This window comes from Pezoporus occidentalis, unplaced genomic scaffold (genome assembly GCF_034315485.1).
Source record: "Pezoporus occidentalis ecotype Australia unplaced genomic scaffold, CSIRO_AGI_Poc_V1 ctg202, whole genome shotgun sequence".
Lineage (NCBI taxonomy): Eukaryota > Metazoa > Chordata > Aves > Psittaciformes > Psittacidae > Pezoporus > Pezoporus occidentalis.
In genome coordinates this window covers 436,765-458,181 of record NW_026913879.1, presented here as the reverse complement: position 1 = coordinate 458,181, position 21,417 = coordinate 436,765, and the positions used below count along the sequence as shown (strand labels likewise).

The 21,417-nt window shown below is 49.9% G+C and overlaps 1 protein-coding gene and 1 long non-coding RNA gene across 4 annotated transcripts; one reads left to right on the top strand and one right to left on the bottom strand.

Moving 5' to 3' along the window:
* The first annotated feature begins 539 nt into the window (after positions 1-539).
* Positions 540-1,758, top strand: LOC134163647 (uncharacterized). Its single transcript, XR_009964786.1, has 2 exons — positions 540-1,070; positions 1,539-1,758. It is a non-coding gene; the product is annotated as an uncharacterized LOC134163647 (long non-coding RNA).
* Positions 1,368-20,911, bottom strand: MED26 (mediator complex subunit 26). Of its 3 annotated transcripts, none has more exons than XM_062618689.1 (3): positions 20,593-20,911; positions 5,225-5,299; positions 1,368-3,891 (listed from the first exon to the last, which is right to left on the bottom strand). In XM_062618689.1, the coding sequence occupies exons 1-3, from the start codon at positions 20,665-20,667 to the stop codon at positions 2,197-2,199; spliced, it is 1,845 nt and encodes a 614-aa protein (XP_062474673.1). In that variant the 5' UTR covers positions 20,668-20,911; the 3' UTR covers positions 1,368-2,196. The 3 variants fall into 3 exon arrangements, with proteins under 3 accessions (XP_062474673.1, XP_062474674.1, XP_062474675.1); XM_062618690.1 differs by lacking the exon at positions 20,593-20,911 and adding an exon at positions 15,519-15,537; XM_062618691.1 differs by lacking the exon at positions 20,593-20,911 and adding an exon at positions 5,404-5,690.
* Positions 20,912-21,417: the final 506 nt, after the last annotated feature.

The following is a 21,417-nucleotide window of genomic DNA, read 5'->3' as shown; positions in this document are numbered from 1 at the left end:
GGCCACGGCCCCCTGGAGCTCACCTTGTGTGGTCAGGGCTGGACGGGGGTTGTCACAGCCGCAGCTCGCCGTGGATGACACCCGAGGGAGTTGCCCTGCAAGGGCCGTGGCTTGCAGCAGGGAGGAGCGGAGGAAAAGACGCAGCAGAGCAGGAGCCTGCTCCTCAGCAGGGCCATTGAGAGGAGGAGGCAGGAGGAACAAGATGCAGTTTTTACACTTCCCAAAAGGGGCCAACTTTTGAACCCTCTGCCATCCAATCCAGCTCCGGGACAGCTCTAAACCACCCCATCAGCTGCAGGACACTGGAAGGAAACTGAACACACACCTGGAAACACCCCTTTGGTAACTGCTGCGTCTGGTTTTGCTCTCAAACCCTCCCATTTCAGAAGTGGAAGCAGACAAAACATCAGCGTTTCTGAGAGCCACACATCTCAGCACGGTCAAGTCACAAAAGCAGGCTTGAACAAGAGAAGAGACACAAACCTTGTCAGCTGTGTTCCAGAGAGCGACCCAGCTTCACACACACCCAGCAAGGAAACCAGGCAGGAGCCTGACTGCTCCGGGAGTCTTGGCAGAGCTCCTGTCCACAGCAGTGGGATCCAGCACCAGCGGGATGACGGAGTCAGAACAGCGCTCAACCCAGGGTACTTTTGGTGCAGCACTGCCTCCCTGTCTGACTGCAGCACACAAACAGTCCCCTATTAAAGCAGTCACAGTTAACAGCGCTTTCTGTACCAAGCCAGGGCCGCTTCAAAAATCATTTTAACAAGTAGGAATAACCCATTAAAAGCCATGAGGAGAAAAAGCTGACCATGAAGCAGTCAGGTTCTCAGTCTCATGGGTGCAACAAGAGCTTATAAACCTCTGTTGAACCTGTGTGATTGAACACCACCATCAGCCACGAAAGACACCAGGCCCACCCCTGCCAGTGTCACCTGGTATTCATTCCATCCGTCCATCCTTCCATCCATCCATCCATCCATCCTTCCATCCCACCGCTCCAAGAGCTCCTCAGCGCCGCTCACGACTGGCGGAAAACCAAAAGCTGAGCATCAAGAATCCACAAAGTGGTTTGTGCAAATTTTCTTTATTTCCACATTTATATCACAATGTGTCCACTTAAAGGACCAAATAGCAAAGTTGCTCCCTTCTGCATCCCAGGAACACAGAAGTCTGGTTACTGTACATTCACTAAGGCTCTTTGTTTTTGCAAATTGCGTTTATGATGGATATCCATAAGGCAAACAATATCTAAAGGAATGGTAACAAGTATATTTCCAGCATACAAACAGGCTTCCTTTTTCCCTCTCACAGTACAGTTACAAACTTGTAGCACCCTCATTACATTTAGGTTCTAGAAAAGGTGATTTTTGTTAATTTTTTTTAATTTTTTTTTTTTTGCTTTTTTTGTGTTTTTTTTTTTTTCTCTTTTTCCTGGAAGTTTGCAGGAAGGGAAAAGGAGGAAAAATATTTGGCTGGAGGTGGTGGGATCAAAAATATCATTCAACATCTAGGTTGTTTTGTTTTGTTTTTTGCAGCATTTCTCAGAGACTGGATTTAAACTGAAACCAGACTAAAATATGTGGATGCCTATGGAATGTTGAGCTGAAGCTGGGCTCCCAGCCTGCAGTGCAACACCGGCTGTTTAAAACCCAATCTCCGTACCACATGACTTGGAAAAACCAAACCCCCCCCCCCGCCCCCCCCCCAAACGCAATCATGTTCAGAGATGTGACAAATAAAACTACAGGGTTTGCACATTGTCTCTCCAATATCTCACTGCCAAATAAAACCCCAAATCAAGTCAAATAAATAGATGCATATTTTTGTTAAGGTAACTTCCACAATTTTCTCTGTACCTGCCTGTAATCAGATTCCGGCATTCAGAAAGTGCTGGAAATCCTCTTCCTTCTCGGGGACTAACACTTTTTTTATAGCTGGCTTGCTATAAGGAGTTTGGAACTCAATGGATCAACCTTCGTATGCCTTCCTTTGCAATTGTTAGTAAACTGGTAGCAGCATTTCACAAAAGGAGAATTGAAAGGACAGAGCTGGAGCGAGCCAGCTCCCTCCCACCCTCTGCTCGTTGGGCCTGGTTGTCCAGGACAGGAGCTTTCTCCATGTGGAAGTGGCATCGCGCCTGCCGGTTTTGCTAACTGCAGATGTAACAAGCATTGTGTTTAGCAAACCTGGAGCTCAGTCTAGGCAGACGTAAGGCAGGATGTTCAATCTACCATCATCCCCGTGTGGATCTAAAGATATGCACTGTGTCCAATCATACCAGTTACCCTGTGTGTCGTAACAACCGTTCACGCCTGGCCACTGATGTTCACATATTCTGTCGAGGTCATCGCTTGTGACCTCCCTTGTGACCCCAGGCAAGTCTGTAGGTTTGCTGTTAGGAGCTAGAACATGAGTCTTTCTAGCCTCTTTTCTAGTGCTTTCCTCCTGCTTTAAATACTCAGACATGAAGTAGTGAGCTCCTGGAGTCTGTACTCCTGATGAAGACAGCAAGCTACTCTGTCTGTTTAAATATGACTGAATGATTTCGTTTCTGGACAACTCTTTCCAGTTCGTTTGTTCAAAAGGGCTTTGCAGGTTGGGTTTTTGCTCCTGCTTTTCCGTGTCTGTCCTGTGCTGCTCGGTAAGCGCGGGGATTTCTACCTGCAAAGGATCTTTCTGTGTTAAAGGTTTTATCTGTCCTGTCATGGGATCAAAAGTGAGCTTTCTCTCTTTTAACCTCACCGGTTTCACACCCCCTTCTGTCACGTGCCCATCCAAGTTGACAGTATAGTCTCTGGGTCGGTACCTTTTCTTCTTTTTGCTATCGGAACCCGAAGCAGCATCATCGCTGTCCATTTTGGAAGTGTCCTGTGAAAAGCCTGTGTGTGGCGTGAGAGATTCCCCAGGCTGGGAGCTGGTTTTGCAGCTGGGAGCTGTGTGCTGTTGGAGGGTCCCTGCTGGGTGCCTGTGCTGGCTTTCCGAAGGTACCTGCTGCTCCGGCCAGTGCTGAGACACCTCAGCTACCGCCTGCTGAGAGAACTCCAGTCTTTTCGCTGGCAAGGGAGGTGTTGAAGGTTGCATCAAGGATGGTGGTGGCGATGGCACCTGTGCAGTGTCTAAGAACTGAGACCTTTGAGACGGACTGGGCATCGAATCCTTTGGTGAGTACGTCGTATGCTGCCGAGCAAAAGCATCATGCCTGACATTTCTAGGGCTAAAGGAGGAACAGCGAGGACTCTTGGGCTGGTGCGGTCCTGTGGCTTCTTCCGATTTATCATGCTGCTGAAGCACTGCAGTCTTTAATAACGAGGAAGTGCTTGAAGGTTTTACAAGTCCTGGAGAACTGGTGTGAGGTTTTACAGCGTTTACTGGGATTTTATTGTGTTTATCGTTTTCACTGAGTTCTGTCCTACTGCCTTCAGGCCCTGCGTGTAGGTTTACATCTACAGGGCTAGGGAAATTCTCAGGACTGCCCCCGATTCCATTGGTTGGAGGGGGCGAAGAGTTTTGTAATACTTCATGACTAGCTTTGGAGACTTTTGGGGGAGGAGGGCCCTGATGCCCGTCCCTGTGTTCACCTTTCCGTTTCCGATTCCCTAACTTCTCGGGTTTGGGAGAGTTTAGTTTCTGGATATCATTCCTGCTTTTCAACTCGCTGATGGGCTTCGACCCGGGCACGGCAGGAAGCTGCGCTTCTGCTTTGCAGTTGTGAGCGCCGCCGTTCGCCGAGCCGGGCGGGTTGGGCAGCCCCCGCGGCACCGCGTCGCTCTGGGTTACAGGTTCTATCAGCTTCTGCCAATTCCGCAGCAGCTTCTTGGCACGTTTGGCAAGCTCCTCATTGGATGTCTTCTTCCTCACCTCATTGATGAGCCTCCCAAGCCTTGTTTCCTACAAAGAAAGAGAAGTCCTTTTACAACCAGGTATCATTGAACAACATCCTCAAGGCACACTTCTGCTTTGTCATGTTTAGCCTTGGAAATACCAAGTTAAACCCCACTAAATACTGACGTGTTGAATTGAGCTTTTTGGAAAGGATTAGTCCAGTTGGGCCAGTGCTCTGCTGCACAACGTGAAACCCACTGTGGGTTTCAAGCCATCCTGTCTTTATGCCCTGGCTGAAGCACCAGAGCCGTGAGCTGTGAAAAACATCCGTAAGGAATTCCTTAATCAGCAAGAACGGTGAGAATAGAGGTGCTGAGGGGAAATGCAGCACCAGAGGCAGAGAAGGTGCGCCTGGTCCCAATGAAAGGGTAAGATCTGCAGAAAGAGGCAAGAGAAAAAGACTCCAGAAGCTTCACCCGTTACAGCAGTGCACTGACAATGTCCCCGTGTCACAAACCTGCCCAGCCAGGGCACGACTCGGGTCCTGCCTTCCTCCTCCAGCTCTGCTCTCCCTGCACTCCCCAGTATCTTGAAAACGTATGAAATCTGATTTCAGCGCGCGTCGCTGGGGCGGCCCAAAGCGGTTCCGTAAGCGGAAGGAAGCGAAAGGTTTGATTACTCCCAAAGCACGTTTGAAAACAAAGAACTGTTCCGCAAGCCAGATTACTTAAGGAAAGCACCTCAAAGGGAAACATCAAGCGGGCTGTGAGAGAAACCTGCAACACGCTGTGGTATGTATGTTGAGAGACAGCTGGAGCTACAATTAAGCAAGAGTTCAAAACCTCTAACAGGAATTTTGGCTGAAAGACTGGGAAGCCACTGTAATTTAGCCATAAACCCATCTTTGGGCTGTTTCTAGGAGTGGGCAGCGAGACTGCAGCGATCCCACCTGAGACTCCAGCTTTTACCTCCTCTCATCTACGTCAGGCATCGAAACCTGCCTGACTGAATCACAGATGAATTTCGTAGACACAGAGGAACTCTGTTCCTATTTCAGAGTCTTCGGTGGTTGGTCAAGCATCGAAAAAGGCAGCACTCCTTCAGCAAGCAGTGATGGGGCTGAATGCAACAGGATTCATCAGAAGCAAGTGATGGTTATAATGTAGTGCCCTACACAAACAGGAACTGTGCTGCACAGAATACTGATCCCAACCCAGAAAGAATCACTGTGTCTGTGCTCAGAGGTCAGAAACAGCCCGAGAGGGACAAAATAATATCTTAATTGTGAATCCTTTGCAATCAATCTATTGTTGCAAGGAAAGCTCGTATGGAAATGAGACAGGCAAAGAAAGTCCTTTTATACACACAAAAATCAAGTCATGTTCAGAGGGTGACATACCTCAAGTGCCTCTTTGGTAATGGGGTATTTCTCCAGGCTGGAGATCACTTCCAGCACTGCCACCATGTTATGGATCTGCAACAAGGAAGACAAAGTCACTTCATCTTTCATGCACAGGTCTTCGTTATCAAATGTAATTTAAGACCTTCCACTTCATAATTGCTGGAAGCATTAATCACAAAATTGCTATCGCACTGTCTGGCTTTAGGGAGCTGATTGTCCAAGGAACAGGGACAAGGACACTTCGCTGACCTAGTTGGGAACTGCAGGAACTGTAACACACACACTTTTATGTAGAACTAGAGGAAACACTCGCAATGAAACCGGTGTCACTTGCTAGCAAAGGCTGAGACTCCTGTGAGACCCCCGGCCAAGGGATTCATGAACTGTACTCCAGCCTAACTGGAAGCATCAGTGCCAAGTGGTCCAAGACACGGGTTGCATTGGAAGTCCCACATTTACCCCTTCAGGCACTGCTCTGGATGCACCCAAGTCATTCAGAACACTGCCACCTCCTGCAGCCACCCACCGCGAGCCCAAAACCCCAGCTCCAAGCGCTCCACACTCCAGAGCAGAGGAAGCAAACGCTGTGCCCAGTAGGTGTCCTCAGCCCCCCACCCTGCGCAGGACCAGGCTGGGCCACCTCCAAACCCAGCACATCCCCATATGGAAGATGGTGAGGAGCCACTGCGTTAGGGCAAGTGTCAGGTTGTCTGATGGTCTTCACTGCCACGTCTCCGCACGCCCGGGGAAGCGCCACCAACAGCCGTTGCCACAGGATGTACCTCCTAAGCACAAGTGGGGTTTTAGTGGTTTCTAGGAGAACCCCCAGGCTATCGAGATCCAGCCCCATTCCCATTCCCTGCTGTTAAGAGCACGGAAAACCCGGCAATTTCTAATCCATCTTTACAGACAGATTTAAAAGATAAGCAAAGGAAAACCTGAATCACAGCCTCACCTATTGCTTAATTGTGTTTGTGACTCAAGTGGATGCAAAGTGATCTGAGAAACATCTCTCAGCAAGAGCCTCTGCCGGGAGCCCACGTTACCCTCAAGCCTCACCAGGAATGCACTCGCATAGCTCTGCCCTCCCAGCTACAGCAGAAGGCTTCATTTTAAGACTGCCAAGTTTGTAAGAATCAGCTTTTCCAAGTCAATTCCACCCCTTTCAAGATACAAGAGAATCGGGAGCTGAAATCTCTTCTGTGCAGAAAACCTTGTTCATGAACAAGGGTTTTTTTTCCACCAAACAGGATTGCTTCATGTTGCAGAGACTTGGATAAAGCTGTCAGCAGTGAAACACCAGGCCTGATGCTTAGATTAACTTGGCTCAAGCTTAGGTTTAAAGCCTGTAGAGGCTTTGAACGACTGTAACTCCTACAGGTTGTAAAGCCAGCTTCAGAACAAAGATGAATTCATTTGTCGTGGTTCTTTCTTCACCGAGCTACATTGCCTCTGCACCAAATCAAGCCCTACCGTCCAGTCAGGCCTGGTAAAGCTCCGCTTAAGCACTTTTTAACACGCCTTCTTCCTCACACTGCCCTCAATGCCTAGAGGGACCAACTTGGCACCACAGCTTAAGGAACAGATAACACCATGGGGGATTTCCCGCTTTCTAGAGCAGGACTACCTAGGATAGCTCAATTCTGGGAGTTCCCAAACTTTTTCAGACTTGCGCAGTATGAGGCTCTCCTTCCCAACACATGGTTTAGACTACAAATTACCAAGGTTCTGTGCACTGTGCAGAGCAATAACTAGTCCAACTATTTTGGCAGTTGCTGGTAATCCCCAAATATTCATTATCTACATGACAAACTGATGGCAAAACCAGGATTAAGTCTCTCAAAAGGTCAGGATGGGGAAAGTGACAGGCTCACGTGTACACACTCCTACAGGAAGGTGAAACTGCTCAGGGAGTTTCCAGCAGCAGCTTTGCCTTTGTTCAATACACCCCAATACACGTACATGGATGCCCCCGGCTGCTCCATCACCTACCAGGGACTGGGCTGTACCACAGCTGATAAGACTGTTCCTTCATCCCTCCTTTGAGGGACACGTGGTGCCTAGTAAAGGCAGTGAAAGCAGCCTTACACCACCGAATCTGTGCTCTTCACTCAGCTCCTGGTAGAACACAACCCATCCACTGCAGATTCTTCACACAATTGGAACCTATTGAAAACACATCATCACACTGGAGCAATCACTGCAAGGCGCATGAAGGCTCACACTCAACATCAGCTGCCAGAAGCTCCTCTCCTTTTCCCCTCTCTTTGACCTGCAGGGAAGCAGGGTTCTTCTAAAAAAGTACCATGTTCAACAACTTCTCTACCCTGCCCCGATAGTTTTGTGTTGTCTTCTTGGTATGCTTCATCCAAACTGCCAGAAAGGGCAATAAGATACTATTATACATAAAATTATATAAGTATTATATGTATTATATACAATTCTATATATCAGTATTATATTATATGTATAATAAAAACCATATTCACCCATTTCAAACTAACACGGCCTATCAGATTTCCTGTGGTGCACTTAAACACCATGATGAACACAAGGCGGCCTCCCAAAACACCTCAAGTACCACCTAGTCCACATGAAGACACCTATTTTGTTAACAGCAGCACATGAGTATTGTGCACCAGTGTCTTTACCTTAAACCATCTGTTACTGGCTTAATAAAACAGATGTATTGTCACATAACTGACAAGAGACTGGGGTTATGAAGCCTGTCAGGACATCCTCCTGCCCTGAGCAGCACCAGAAGTGACAATTTATAATGCAAGTTGCTATTAAAATGCTTATTGGCTACACAGCAGACAAAGTGACCTACAGCAGAGCGGGCCAAGGGAGCTGGTTCAGACTGATTGCTCAAGTCAGGGTCTCAGGGACATGCACATCGCTTTAGGTTCTATTTGCCTTTGTTTAGTTCTGCTGCAACCCATTACTACCCCCCAAAACCAAGAACCTCCATGAAGCGACCCCAGGGCTCCGCATTTAGCAGCTTGCAGAAAACAGAGAACAATCCAGATGGCATTTCGAATTCTCCCGTGCTATTGCCACCGCCTGGCACACGGACCGAGTCGCTCGAAGTTTACCGGAGAACATCTGCTTTGAGCCATGGGCAGTAATCCTCTCCAGCCAACCCTAGTGACAGCCGCAGAAAACAAATCTTATTTAGTCCACGCAAGCCTCCTTAAGTCATTCAGCCACACTCTGGAGCTTACTGCTGCTACCCGAGAGCTCTTCCAAGTAAAGCACGGTGTGCTTTCACTACAGCCTCGCACAAAAGCGTGGCGTTTCTGCGCACACTGGAAGAGATCAAGAGGCTTCGTTTCCTTTCTATTCAACTGACGCCTTAATCCTGTTTTAGCTTTTACAAATCAAGACCAATTCAGTAACTGACTTCAGGGTAAGTGTTCCACGGCAGGCCTAAAGGAGAAGCGGGGTGGGGGTGGAGGTTTAAGGTACAGCCCTTCCTTGCCACCTCCTGCTGCCTCCTTCCCGGTTGATTTGACAACAGCAGCAAACTCAGCACCCCCAGGAGCTGGCAGCACCGCTCCCACGGGCTGGGATGGGGTTTACACTGGACTAGCACGCTCACATGTTGAGCTTTGATCCTCTTCCTTCATCCACAGCTACGAGACCAACCCAGGTACTAAGCTCAATGGTACAGCTCCCATTCTTCCTCAGGACTGCCTCAGCACAGGGCAACCTGCATCTCACCCCGTTGCTGCCTCAGAAGCAACTGGTACAGACACTCAAGTGCAGTCACTTCAACAAAGCAATTCTGGTTTCTTGGCTTGTTTTTGGATGTTTCATAGGGATGTTTCTGAAGACCTCTACATGCGTGACCGGACCGTGACAGATGACAAACCAGATCCGAGTTAGCACAGATGATGCTCAGCATTGCACAGGCCTGGAGAAGGAGAAGCAATTTCCTTGTAACTTGAAAACCTGAGCACTAGGTGCCCAATTACAAAGGAAAGTGCAGTGGAACTGCTGATACAGCCAGAAAATCTGGCTAGAAAAGCTCTTTTTAATCACTCGCATCAAGTTCACAGAACAGTGCTAAAAGGCATCTGTTGACACAGGATCATCATCCATATGGGTCACATTAGTACCTGTAAAGAGTGATTAAACTTGGCCTAATATGTCTGGAGTGCCTAATCATAGAAACTTGTCTAAAGCATAACACTGTTGTCCTCCCAAAACCACAGGTTAGAATAATCAGGCTGACTCCATTGTAGGCATTTTGAAACAGATTATAGAGCCAGATGATAAGACACTGCCTTTGAGAGAATGGACTTGGCAGCACACCTCAACCTCCTCACATTATATTAAATGCTCAATATTCAAAGTACTCAAAGCATTCAAGTTTCAAAGTACTTCTGTAACCTTTGCCCACCTGTAGCACCAAAGCAAGTTTACCAAAGGAAGCAGAGAAGTGCACCCACCATGGAACACAGACCAGGGCTCTCTTTTCTACACATACAAATCCAACCCTCAACTGCCAAGTTGGACGTTTTCTGTTGGCAGCATCAGGAATGCAGCACGGTCCATACAGAAGGTCACATTTGTGTCATTTTTTATTGTCTTCCCCTGCTCTTAGGGACAGCAGCATTTTATCAGGTAGTTATAAAACCTGTCCTATATCTATGGGCCATGCAGATCACAGAATCGTATCCTCAGGTAGCCCAGGAAAATCCCAGGTTCAAGGTCAGTATTGCTGGAGCTGCCAGGAAGGCAGAGCTGATTCAGAAGGAGGCAGAGCATCAGCAGGATGAGCAATGCCATCCACTCACATTTATCTTCTCCAAAGCAGTGATGACTTGCGCTGGAGGCACCAATTCCTGCCCCAGGCTGGGGTATCTAAACAGCATCACATCTTGCCCCCAGCACTGCATTTGTATGAAAGCTGCTTCATTGCATAATAATCCAAAAATTGGAATAAGAAGTAAGAGGAGAAAAGTTGCTGTTCATGGGAGGCTTTATTTAAATGCAGCAGTGGAAATACAGCAGCACAGTGTTTATTTAGCACATCACATAGGATGCTTCAGATACCAGATGCTAACAATACATCTCATGAACAGTAAATCACAATGTCATTTTTGCAGAGATACAGACTAAACAGAATGAGAATTGAGGTTACAACCTGCTGGTATTTAGTTCAGTTCCCTTGCAGCTGATCTAGTAACAGTTTCCCCTCCCCACAAAGTGACATGATGTTGTCTGAAGATAGGGTACACGAGACGCTAGTCACAGAAAGGACATGCCAAAAAGATGACCATGCACTACTTTGGGTCAGGATTCCTGAAAAGCTTTGAAAGGCAAGTTTCCTAAGTGGAGTGCAAACAGTCACCAGGATGCAAAAGCTGGTCTTAAAAGTGGCGAGTTATCTAAGAGTCTTTAGTAAAGCAGATATTCAAACATGAAGGAATCAATTATTTGGGTTCAAAGTCATCCATCCACTGAGAGTGCCTTCTGTGACAGAGACATTCATCTGGAGTCCATGCTTTGAAAATGGATCAGGAGTTTGTGCTGCAAAACAACAGGCAGAAGAACTACTCCTTGCCTGCCAACAAGCAAGAAAGTGGCCAGGCACAGCAAGCACGTCCCCCTGCCTCTGCGTTGAAACTTTCCGCATCTAAAGAGTCAAGCCAATCTGCATATATTGTATCCATACTTAGGCTTTATTTAACAGCAAGATAACATCATCCAAATACCTTCCCATATGCACTTCACAAAGCCAGGATCATCAAACAAGAGTAAGGTCAGACTAGAGGGAAACACCGCACTGCGAAGAAACGGGCAGACCTGAAACACTCCCCTTGAGTGAGACAACAGTTCAGGCCTCCGGTAAGCGCTGGCAGCAGGTAACGCACAGCACTGAGGTGCAGAGACACCAGGACAGCCAAAAGATTATGAGGAGCCTGCCAGCAGAGCACTCGCTTTAACCCCAGTAGTTCCAAACAGCCTCGAGACACAAATACGCAGCAGCTGGGAAGTGCCATCAGCGCTTCAGCTCTTCCCTACACGGCCCATTCCATTCCGAAGGAGACGTCTAAGCCCTTGGCACAGCAGGAAAACACACCACGCTCTGGCAAGGCACGAGAGACCACCCAACAGAAGTAGTATCCATTGGGGAGGCTTTGGAAGAGAAGAGGTAGGCGAACACAGATTAGGGAGGCAAGATGCGCACGCAGAGCAGCGGCGGCACACTGGGGAAAGCCTCCCTGCTCTACAGGAAGAGGTCTTGAAGGCAAACAGAACAAAGCCAACTTTTCACCATATTTACTAGCCAACACTCGACGCATTCTTGGGACTACCGAGAGCAATCGCTGTCAACTTCAACATTCACTGCTCATTTTGTACAACACCTTTGCTGCCTGCCCCTCAGTTAAACACGAAACATGGAAGACCCACTGGAGCACGGCCCCTCTCATTTGCCAGCCCCCACAAAAGAAGCCACCCCCAAACCATCCCACCAGGTCATGAAGTTGGGCAAAACCTTTTGGGGGATCAAATTTACTAGCCAGATTCGAGAAGCCCAGCAGCTGAGGTGAAACACTTAAACTGGGAAGGTGTGCGTGGCACAAATTCAAGACAAGGGAATACAGGAAGAAGAGAGTTAGGTACTGCAGGCCCAAAGCCTGGCAGGACACAGGCTCAATGGTATCTGTAGCATTTCTAGTGTTGTTTTTCACCCAACATCATAGTGCTAAGGAATGGCATGGGAAGCAAATCCAGCTGGAATTACAAGATCATCTCCGAGGTGCCACAGTTCAAGAGAACGCACACAAAGGCTCAGAGGGGAGCCGTGATGGGAGGGTTTGAAACCAGGGTTAGGAAGAACAGGTTTAAAGTACTCAATTCCCACTGTATTGAAAAAAAATAGGGAGGAGACACATAAAGCTTGAACTAAGACTTCCTGTGCCATTCGTCATAATACAGAAAACCGTGATCAACCTTTCTCATACTCACTAGCCTAATCTGCAACAAGACAAACACTGATTACACATGAGGAATAAACAGAGCGCTACCAGTGTGCTCAAATAAGCTGTCAATAGCTTCCATAGCCACTGCTGAGGTTTAAGAACAGATTAGACAAGTCTGGAAGGAGCTGCTTTATGCAGGTGATGCTACTGCAGTGCAGGCAACAGACCGCATAGCTCCATGAAGTCCCTTCCAGCCACCCAGCCCCATCAGTCACACCCAGGGAACAGGTACCAAACAAGCAGTGGGAAGGCACCAGAACATCCTCTAGTCCAAACTGGGCTCAGAATAGCAATTCTAAATCCTGTCCTCTCAGAAATACACCCAGGGAACTGGCTGAAGGAGTTCATATTAGAAAGGACATGCAAAACCCAACACTTCCAAACCCCAGGCCTCTCTGGCAGCCTCAACCGCCCTGAGGGACCACCAAGGCCGTCCCAGCCTCCCCGGGTGGCTCATCACTGCTCGGGCTCTGCACTCACTCCTACCACCATTCAACCACCTCATGCCTACCCCTTCTACATCCCAACACCTCAGCACGTTCCTAAAGCAGCAGGTGCCTGCCAAAAGAAGGACCACAGACACTGAGGTTTGCCCCAGCCTGATGCATCCAATGCCTTCTGTACAAACAGTGATGAGGCTGTCAGCTACAAGTGGGGTTAGCGTTCAGTGGCACAACGCAGCACTTCTGACAGACCCAGACTCACCCAATGCTGGGCTGCACAAGCAGAGTAGGAGATGCTGCAACGTGTCCACCCTGGGAGCAGCAATTGCTGCACATTATTTCAGCACAAGAAATAACACCCATAGAACACACTGCTAACACAGGAGCCCTAAAACGCCAAACACTACCTGGTCCTCAGGACATCCAGCCACAATACAGTTTTGCTGGACACATGAAACAGTTTTTCCTCCTCTTACACCTCTCCAGAAACTTGGGCCAGTTGAATCTTGGTAGTATAAGCCATGAACTGAAATGCAATCAAAGCCAGAGAACAACTGGTCCTGCTTCACCAAGAGTTTGGTGACTATGCTGGCAGAATACAGAATACACAGAAAATTCAACCCTAAAATGCAGCCCTCCAGATTTATCATGATCTTGGTGCTTTCTATGGTAAGGAAACATCCACTCCCTCAGCCAGAAGCCTGTACTTGGACTGCAGTTCCTTGGGAAACTGAAAAGCCGATGCTGCGAGTTAATACGGGACAGGCAAGTCCCGGCTCTCCGCTTCTCTGCTTTTTCTACCTGGGTTATGGTAAGAGCAAAGTCAGACACCAAACGAGATGGGGAGAATGACCCAGAGAGAATCATTCTGCAATCACCTGCTTGATCTTAATGCACTCCAGAGAGCTAGCGGGGATTTCAAATCATGCAACACCCATTGAATGACCTGCTGAGAATGGCCCCTAAGGGTCAAGAGCTCACTGAAGTTCTTAAACATTATGTTGCCCATCATGGAGCATCTACCCAGAGCTGTTAGGACAGAGCAGTTTATAGGTGAATGTAATACAGAAAAGCCCTAGTAATGTCACCACATCCTCCTCTTAAAATATAAAGCCATCAGTCATCATATTGGTGATAAATTGGTGACTTTCAAATGCAAGAGGCCAACTTATGCCCAAAATGCTAGGGAAGCTTCTCAGCTGGTTCCCAAAATGCTAAAGGAGAGTGAGGCAAGAGCCTGATGAACATCCTGCACGGGGGAATTTATTCCTTCACCACACTGAAGTGCAGTAGGCTTGCATGGCTGCTCCTGAGCATTTCAGCATGGCACCCCTGCTGCCAAAAGCTGAGAAAGAGTCTTGCAAGGGGGGAAGTTTCACATGCCAGCTTTGGAGAGAAGCTGCTGCATCCTTCCAGCAGCGGTTCCTAACACACAGTTTCCATCAGCACCTACCGCAGAGATGAGTTATGGATATGCCAAAGTTAAATCACTTTACCCATCTCCTAGAATTACTGCTCACCAAATGGGAGATAAAGCCCTGCGGCCAGTCACTGGCTTTCAAATCCCTCCATCCTCTGCAGGTCCTCAGCAGAATGCAACCTGTGCAAAGCAATGACCTCCCTCGGACAATCAGCCGGGAATGCTGGGCCATTCTGCTCAGTGGCACAATCATTAGCAGCGATTTAGAAACAAAACACCTTTGCTACCTTTGACTAGGAACGAAGAAGAACTCATCCCGCAGAGGACAGTAAGCACAGCACCTTCCAGCTCCAGGCTTACAAATCGAAGGGCTGCTTTAGGAGCAGCTCCACTCCAAAGGCAATTGCCCAAAGTGATCAAGACAGGACAAAAGAACCCAGTACTCCATTAGCATTTTATTTACATTTAAACACGGGACATTGGGGAAAGCTGCAACCTGGCACTAGTTATTTCTAACTTAGCAGCAAAACACTTCATGATTTGCACTTGAGCAAGCCCCAGTGACACTTCAGCCCAGTCTAGTGAAGAAAATACTACACAAAGTCAAAACCCAAGAGCTCCTATTTTGATAGAGTGAAACTCTTACTACATGACAACACAGACCGAGTTTTCACGATGCAGTCAGGTTCTTCAGGGGTGTGTGCAGCGCACAGGCTGCAGGCACCCCACTTTTACGTATAGATCTGCAACATCACCTCTTGTGTCTTCTCTTCCATCTCACTGTGCTCACCTCTATCCCAGAATCAACGGCAGTTTCTCCAAAGATAAGCTATAATACTGAGACCCAGTTTTTTCCTGGAATTTTCAGGATGACAACATCCCTACAGACACAAAGATTCCTCCTCACGCAATTACCTTACACAGCACACGGAGTGCTCCTACTGACCACGCTGCCAGCACACAACGCTCCACGTAAGTGACAGCTCCAGTTACAGAAGCTCAGCACGGATGGAGATGTGCTGAAAGTTTGTTCCCAAACAAGTTATGAGCGTGCAGCACTACCCTGGGAAGAAACACACTCCTTTACCTCCCGTTCTGTGCTCCTTACAGGAGTAAACCCATTCAGACCTGCAGGAGAATCGTGGTACTCTGCAAGCCGATGCTACATGAAAACAGCGTGTGAGAAAGCAGCTCCCCAAGTGCTGGCTGTCACTCTTAGACAAGGCTTCCACCTCTGCAGTCATCTTCACAGCACAAGAGTTTCAAAATACACCCAGTTGAGCGTGTTGCTGAGTACTACAGGCACACTTGGACGTCGGATTCCTCTCCTCTCCTCTCCTCCCCAGCTGCTACGTCTGAGAAGCCTCTGTAGCTTTGTTCAGTAAAACAGAAGCCAACCTACATTTACATTAACCTGACCGTGATGGGCTTACCTTTACCTTAAATACTTCTTTAAAGACCAAATGTGTAAGTGGGGCCACAGCATTACCTTATTTACACCGAATTTACTACCCAACATAGTTTATTTGAAGTTATCACCAGGCACAAAATGGGTGAGCTGAGATAGGAGCGCAGCCTTATCAGCCAAAACAGACATGGGGGGTTTACTGTATAAAAACTACACTGACATTCATTTTAAGTCCCAATCTAACATATTGGAGTACCTATGCCTTAAAAGAAGTGCTTCTTACTTAACATTCTGTTTCCACAGCAGGCAGAATCGATTCCTCTGTCCCTATCCTGACACTTCCATGGCTGCTGAAAAAAGGTAACTTGTCAACTGCAGCTGCTCCTGGAAGAAACTGGGAAGGGATTTCCCCACACAGGATACTGGGAGAAAAAGCTGCTCTGACACCACTTAGATAAGGAGCCAAAGGCGCCGGGATGACAGCGCTGTTGTGTGGTTTGCTGTACCAAAAACCCTCAAGAGGCAACAACCAACAGGTTAGGGGTCAGGCTCACCCTCAACCCCTGCGCAAAACCCAAAAGGCCAAACTGGAGTTTCTCTCCTAGGTCTGGACCTCTCAAACCGTGGCTGGAGCCAAATCAGTTCCGTTTGTGATGATGTGGAGCATCAGCCACACCACGAGGTGGTTCACTCTTCACCTGCAAAGCTCACTCATCAGTTACTACTCCGGAGCTATCCATAAAGAACTTCCCCAGCATTTATCCCAGGAACACAGGCCAAGGCCCTCCATTACTGCATCACAGAAGGTTTATCAGGTAATTGAGCTACATGAAACGATACATATTGCCTTTTCCTTCCTAAGCTCTGATCAATTCCCCTGTTCAGTTCACCACCTGATCCTGCAAACAGCTGCAGCGCACACATAAAATGGGTGTGGAGAGGGCATCAGAAGTGGGTGTTATTTAAATTGTCACTGCTGCTGAAACAAACACTCAAATTACAGCTCCAGAGCAAATGACTACTGCCATCACCACTGCAACCTGGGCAGTTTCAAGGAATTAACAATAGAAAGGCAATTTGGCATTCCCCTTGCTTTGACCCCTGGATGCAAAGTCCTGCTACCTTTGTTAGCTCTGATTTTGTCCTGGCAGCCTCACACTTTCTCATGGGCTGGTTACTGCAAATGAGAGGGCACTGGGCAAATGAGAAGTCTGAAACAAGAGAAGAAAAGCTCTCAAGTAGTAGTCGGCTGTGTTATCACCAACCCCAAACTGACCAGGGCTAGACAGGCACTGAACCTGACAGCCAGACCGGGTCTGTCTCTATGAAGCAGCCCTCCTCAGGTAAGGGTATCTGAAATGATGAAGAAACTCAATACAATGAGACTGACTACATCAGCCCTAACCCCTTATCCAGAACCCCAAACTGACACAGTAACAATGCTTCAGACCCTACACATTAGGGAATGCCACAACCCCCCTTCCATTGCCCCAATGAACAAACTACAACAGTACTTGGAACAAGACAAGCTACATTAAGGAAATGAACAAAACCAGAGAGAGATCAGCCAGGTTCCAGCCTCTCTGCACACTGCAGCTTCCTCAAAACCAGTAAGCTTATTAAGGCCGCACAGAAAAGGATAAAGCTAAAGCAAAAGCCATTCCTAGTCTTTCGCCCACACATAACACTTCCCTGCATCCAAGAAATCACCAGCACCCTCCTGAAGCAAACTCACTTCTAGGAGGTGCATTTATCCATGATGATGGAGGCTTTTGTTTCTAGATGTTGGTAAAGCAATCAAGACAGAAAACAGCCGTGGAAGCATCTTTAACTAGCCAAACCATGCACCAACTGGAAGACCATTCCAGGTCAACGCACTACATAGAACCACAGAATGGTCTGGGGTGGAAGGGACCTTAAAGATCATCCAGTTACAACCCCAAGGCCTGATTTCTTATTAACAATGTGTCCCTCAGAGCTCTCCTGAAGGCCTGAGCAGCAAACCCAAGTGAGATACTGTGTGAATGGCAGCCTGATTCACACCCTGCCCCAACCACACGGGGAGCATACCGTGGGTTGTTACTCGAACCAAAGCTGGGTTTGCATGGCAGAGAGCTATTAATGGCAAAGCAGTAAATCATTGTCTAATCTTCAAACCGAGGAAAAGACTGCTACATCTTCAGGGTGAGGACCCATTTAATTGCAAGCACGATTCCAACAGCCAGTAGGAAACAACAGGTTTTCCCAGCGAGCCAAAACAGGGATCTCATTAGTCCGGACATCAGGTAATCAATTCCCTGAAGAGCACAATTTAATAAGGCAAAGGTGTTGTTCTGCTCAGCAGAAGGGGGGGTTTCTCAGCACACTGAGTCTGACAGAAGTGCTGCTTCTATCAGAACCAAGGAGTATCTGCCCAGATCGGCCTCCCAGCTGCTACAGTCAGGTCTTGGACACTCTTCTCCAGTTACTGTTTCTACACGGCTCTTCCAGAAGGATTCTCCTGCCGGAAAACCACATCACCCGTGGCAGTGGTGCCACCACTGAACTCCCACTTTGCTCAGTACTAACGCACGAGCAATGGAAGGAAGTTGATGTTGATACTCAGTTTAAGTCACGGAGCAGAAGTGGCTTGTCCTGATGGTTTTTCAAGGGGAAAAGGCTGAATAAATGAAGACATAACAGCAGGCATCCCGGGTGGCTTCCAAGATGATGTAATTTGTTCAAAATAGCTTATTTCTTACAGGTCTCCTTTGCAATAGAGGTTACCCGTGCAAATGCTGCACTAAGGGTGGCAAACCAAGTCATAAATATCTTCTGCAGCAATTACTCGAAGAGGTCTCAGTCCTAAATGTGTGTGTCCAATGAAACCACTGCTCCTGAGTCAGCATGGCTCCATGGAGCTGATAAGGATGAACAATCACAGAATGGGATTTCTCCAAGCAAGCAGGGCCCTAGAACTTGGGGAAAGAAGCGATTTAGCCCAGTTCAACTCAACACAGACCCCACAACAAAGCACTATAAAGAGCCATCTCCTCAGACCCATGGAACTGGACCAGTTTTTGCACGCCTGACAACATCAGTGCAGTTTTCACCCTCTCCAGAAACACGGACATAAACACGCCAAGAGTTAAAAGCCTGAATGAAATCCAGGCCTCAAAGCTTGACTTTCCTGGTAAGCAAGGAAGGGAACCACAATGATAAAGACTCTAAGTTTGAATACAACCACTTCTTTTAGGAGAAGATTCTAATAGTCAGAAGAACGTAGCCAGTTTTCCCTGGGTACCCACAAGCACAGCAGCTCATGGCTGCAATGACTTCTCCCTGCAGGGAAATATCAGAACAGTTTCTTACCCATTTATGCTGCTGCCCAAGTGTGACTGAGTTCAGACTCTGCTTTTCAGCATGTTCAAAATGCACCTTTTAATCTCTTTCAGAAGAGTGCAACGGTTTGAAGGTTTACTGTGTGCGCTGGAGGAAAATGCACGAGGCCCAGGCCCGCGCCATGAATTTCCACACCACCACCTCTGCTCTCCCTCGAAGAAAAGGTTAACATGGAAGACAGCCCCCTGCCTCCAGGCACTGCTAAACAATGGGCTGATTTTTCTGCCACCAATTATTGCCCTGGATAAGTATCAAGTATGCAGAATTAGAATTGAACATACATTACTCCTAAGCTTATGGGGCTACTGACCTAGTGGGAAGCTCAGCAGAGCTGCTGGCTGATGCTCCAACCTCCCCTTGCAGGCAGCTGACTCGTTACTTTTGATCCTTCGCATCGCAAGCACCTCCACAGAGTAACAGCATGAACTCGTGGGGAAAGGGAAAAGCACCCATCACAAAACCCGCTTCTCCTGGCTGCTTACTGCCGCACAGCCACAGCGTTTCAGTGAGTACTGCCACAGGCGGGGGGAACCATTGCTGCTGACGGTTTTGAACTGGAAAAGCCTCACAGAGCTGTTTTGAGTTCTATTAAATAGGCAGACACTTGGTCTAAGGCACAGTGAAAGATTTGCAGCTGCCAAAAGAGAACTGAGAGCAAACGCAACCCCCGCTTTTCAGGCAGAAGTAGGCATGACTTTAACAGGACAAAGCCACCATTTCACATCCCCAGCCTCCTGGAATAACACACACACACACACAGGTACATGTGCACGTTCACCCGCAGCTGCCCCCACAAATGCAGACGGCCCAGACAAACCCAGCTTTGCATCCTGCTGGGGTGACTCCTGAGCCAACATTCAAAAGCCGGACAGACCGCAGGCTCCGCAGTGCTCTCACAGTAATAAACACCCCAAGTGGAGAACTGCTTGAATGTGCCAAAAACACCCCTACAAGGAGCAATAACGGTTGGATAACAGCCCCTCGGACGTCAAGGCCACTTACAGGTAAAACAGACGCCGACTTCAGCGCTCACGCTGCATCCCAGGAGGAGCACATAAGCTCCTTAACGTGCTGCAGGGACGGATAAAAGCGAAGACCGAGGCTGCTCGGTGCTGGAACAGCTCCAGAGCCCCGAAGCCACCGCTGAAGCCCTCCCGGCGGCCCCGGGGCTCCCCAAGGCCCCACCGCGGAACAGGTGGGAGCCCCGGAAGGTCCCGGCGATCCGCGGCGGAGCCCGGCCCAGAGCCCCCTGCAGGCCGCGCCCGGGCCGCGGCCTGGCGTCGGGAGGCCGCCGGGCCGCACGCCGCATGGCCGGGCAGCGTCGGCCGGGCCCCGGGGGGTGGCGGGAGGCGGCGCGGCGGACGCGGCTCCCGGGGCGGAGGGAAGCGGCCTCCGGTGGCACCGCCGGGGCAGCCCTGCGGTGCCCTGATCGGGCCGGTGCGGGCAGCGAGGCGCCCCTGGCAGCGGGACCCTTGCGGGCTGGGCACCGGGGAGCTCCCCGCTACCGCCCGCAGCGGAGGCTTCCGGTGCCCGGGGAAGCGCCGGCCGCGGTCCCGGCGGGAGGCGAAGCGGTGCCGGCGGCCGTGCGGCCCCGGCGGCCTCGTACAGCGGCGGGGGGCGGGAGAGCCCCGGGCGGCGGTTGGAGAGGGGGAGGGGGACGGCGGCGGCGTCCCCGCGCTACCGGCCCGGGAGCCCCGGGGCCCGCGGTCTGTACTCACGTTGCTCTGCGGGTCGATGGCCTGCAGCAGCCGGTCCCTGATCTGCTGCGGGGAGGGGGCCGGAGCCGCTGTCATTGCCTGGGCGAAGCGGGGCGGCTGCGGCCGGGGCGGGCGGGCGGCGGGGCCAGGCCGGGCCGGGGCGGCGGCTCCTCACTCGCCGGCGGCGGCCTCCTCAGGGAGCCGGAGTCGCATGTTCGCTCCCCGCGAGGCGGGGGGGGGAGAGCGGCGGCGCGGGGCGCGGGGAGAGGCCGCGAGGGAGCGACCGGTGCGGGCCCGACTGCTCCGCTCGGGGCCGAACTCAACTGTGGGCAGGAGCCAGCCCCGCGCAGGGCACCCTGGGATACGCCCGACGCCGTCACGCACGGCGCGCCCCTGACGCCCCGGCGGGCACGGACTGCGCCTGCGCGGTGAGGCCTCTGCGGGGAGCGCCTGCGCAGTGCGCGCGGCGGGCAATGGCGGCGGTGGCCGCGCTGTGGGGAGCAGACGGGCGCCGGCCCCCGGGGCCCATGGCCGGAGCTCCCCGCCCGTCAGCGGCTCCGCGGGCGCCTCTCGGCGCGCGGTGCTTCTGAGTGTGCGGGGTCTGGGCTTGGAACCGCGGCCACAAGCGATGGCTCCTGGCGGGGCTGCAGGGACAGGCCAAGGGGAATGGCTTGAACCTGCCCGAGGGGAGGCCGAGATGAGCTCTGAGGGTGCTGAGGCGCTGGCACACCGTTAAGTTAAATAAAACCAACACAAAAGTCCATGAGGAGGTGAGTTAATTTCCCCCAAACCACCAGTACAAAATAGATTTCTCCTGTAACACAATGAACATGGCATCAAGTACGT

What these genes read in the sequence shown, in the direction of transcription:
- MED26 (XM_062618689.1), bottom strand. Translation starts at nt 20,667, where the DNA reads ATGACAGCGGCTCCGGCCCCCTCCCCGCAGCAGATCAGGGACCGGCTG. An exon ending in CCATCGACCCGCAGAGCAAC is followed by an intron (nt 5,300 to 20,592) that starts GTGAGTACAGAC and finishes TCCTTGTTGCAG; the next exon opens with ATCCATAACATGGTGGCAGT. An exon ending in TTACCAAAGAGGCACTTGAG is followed by an intron (nt 3,892 to 5,224) that starts GTATGTCACCCT and finishes CTTTCTTTGTAG; the next exon opens with GAAACAAGGCTTGGGAGGCT.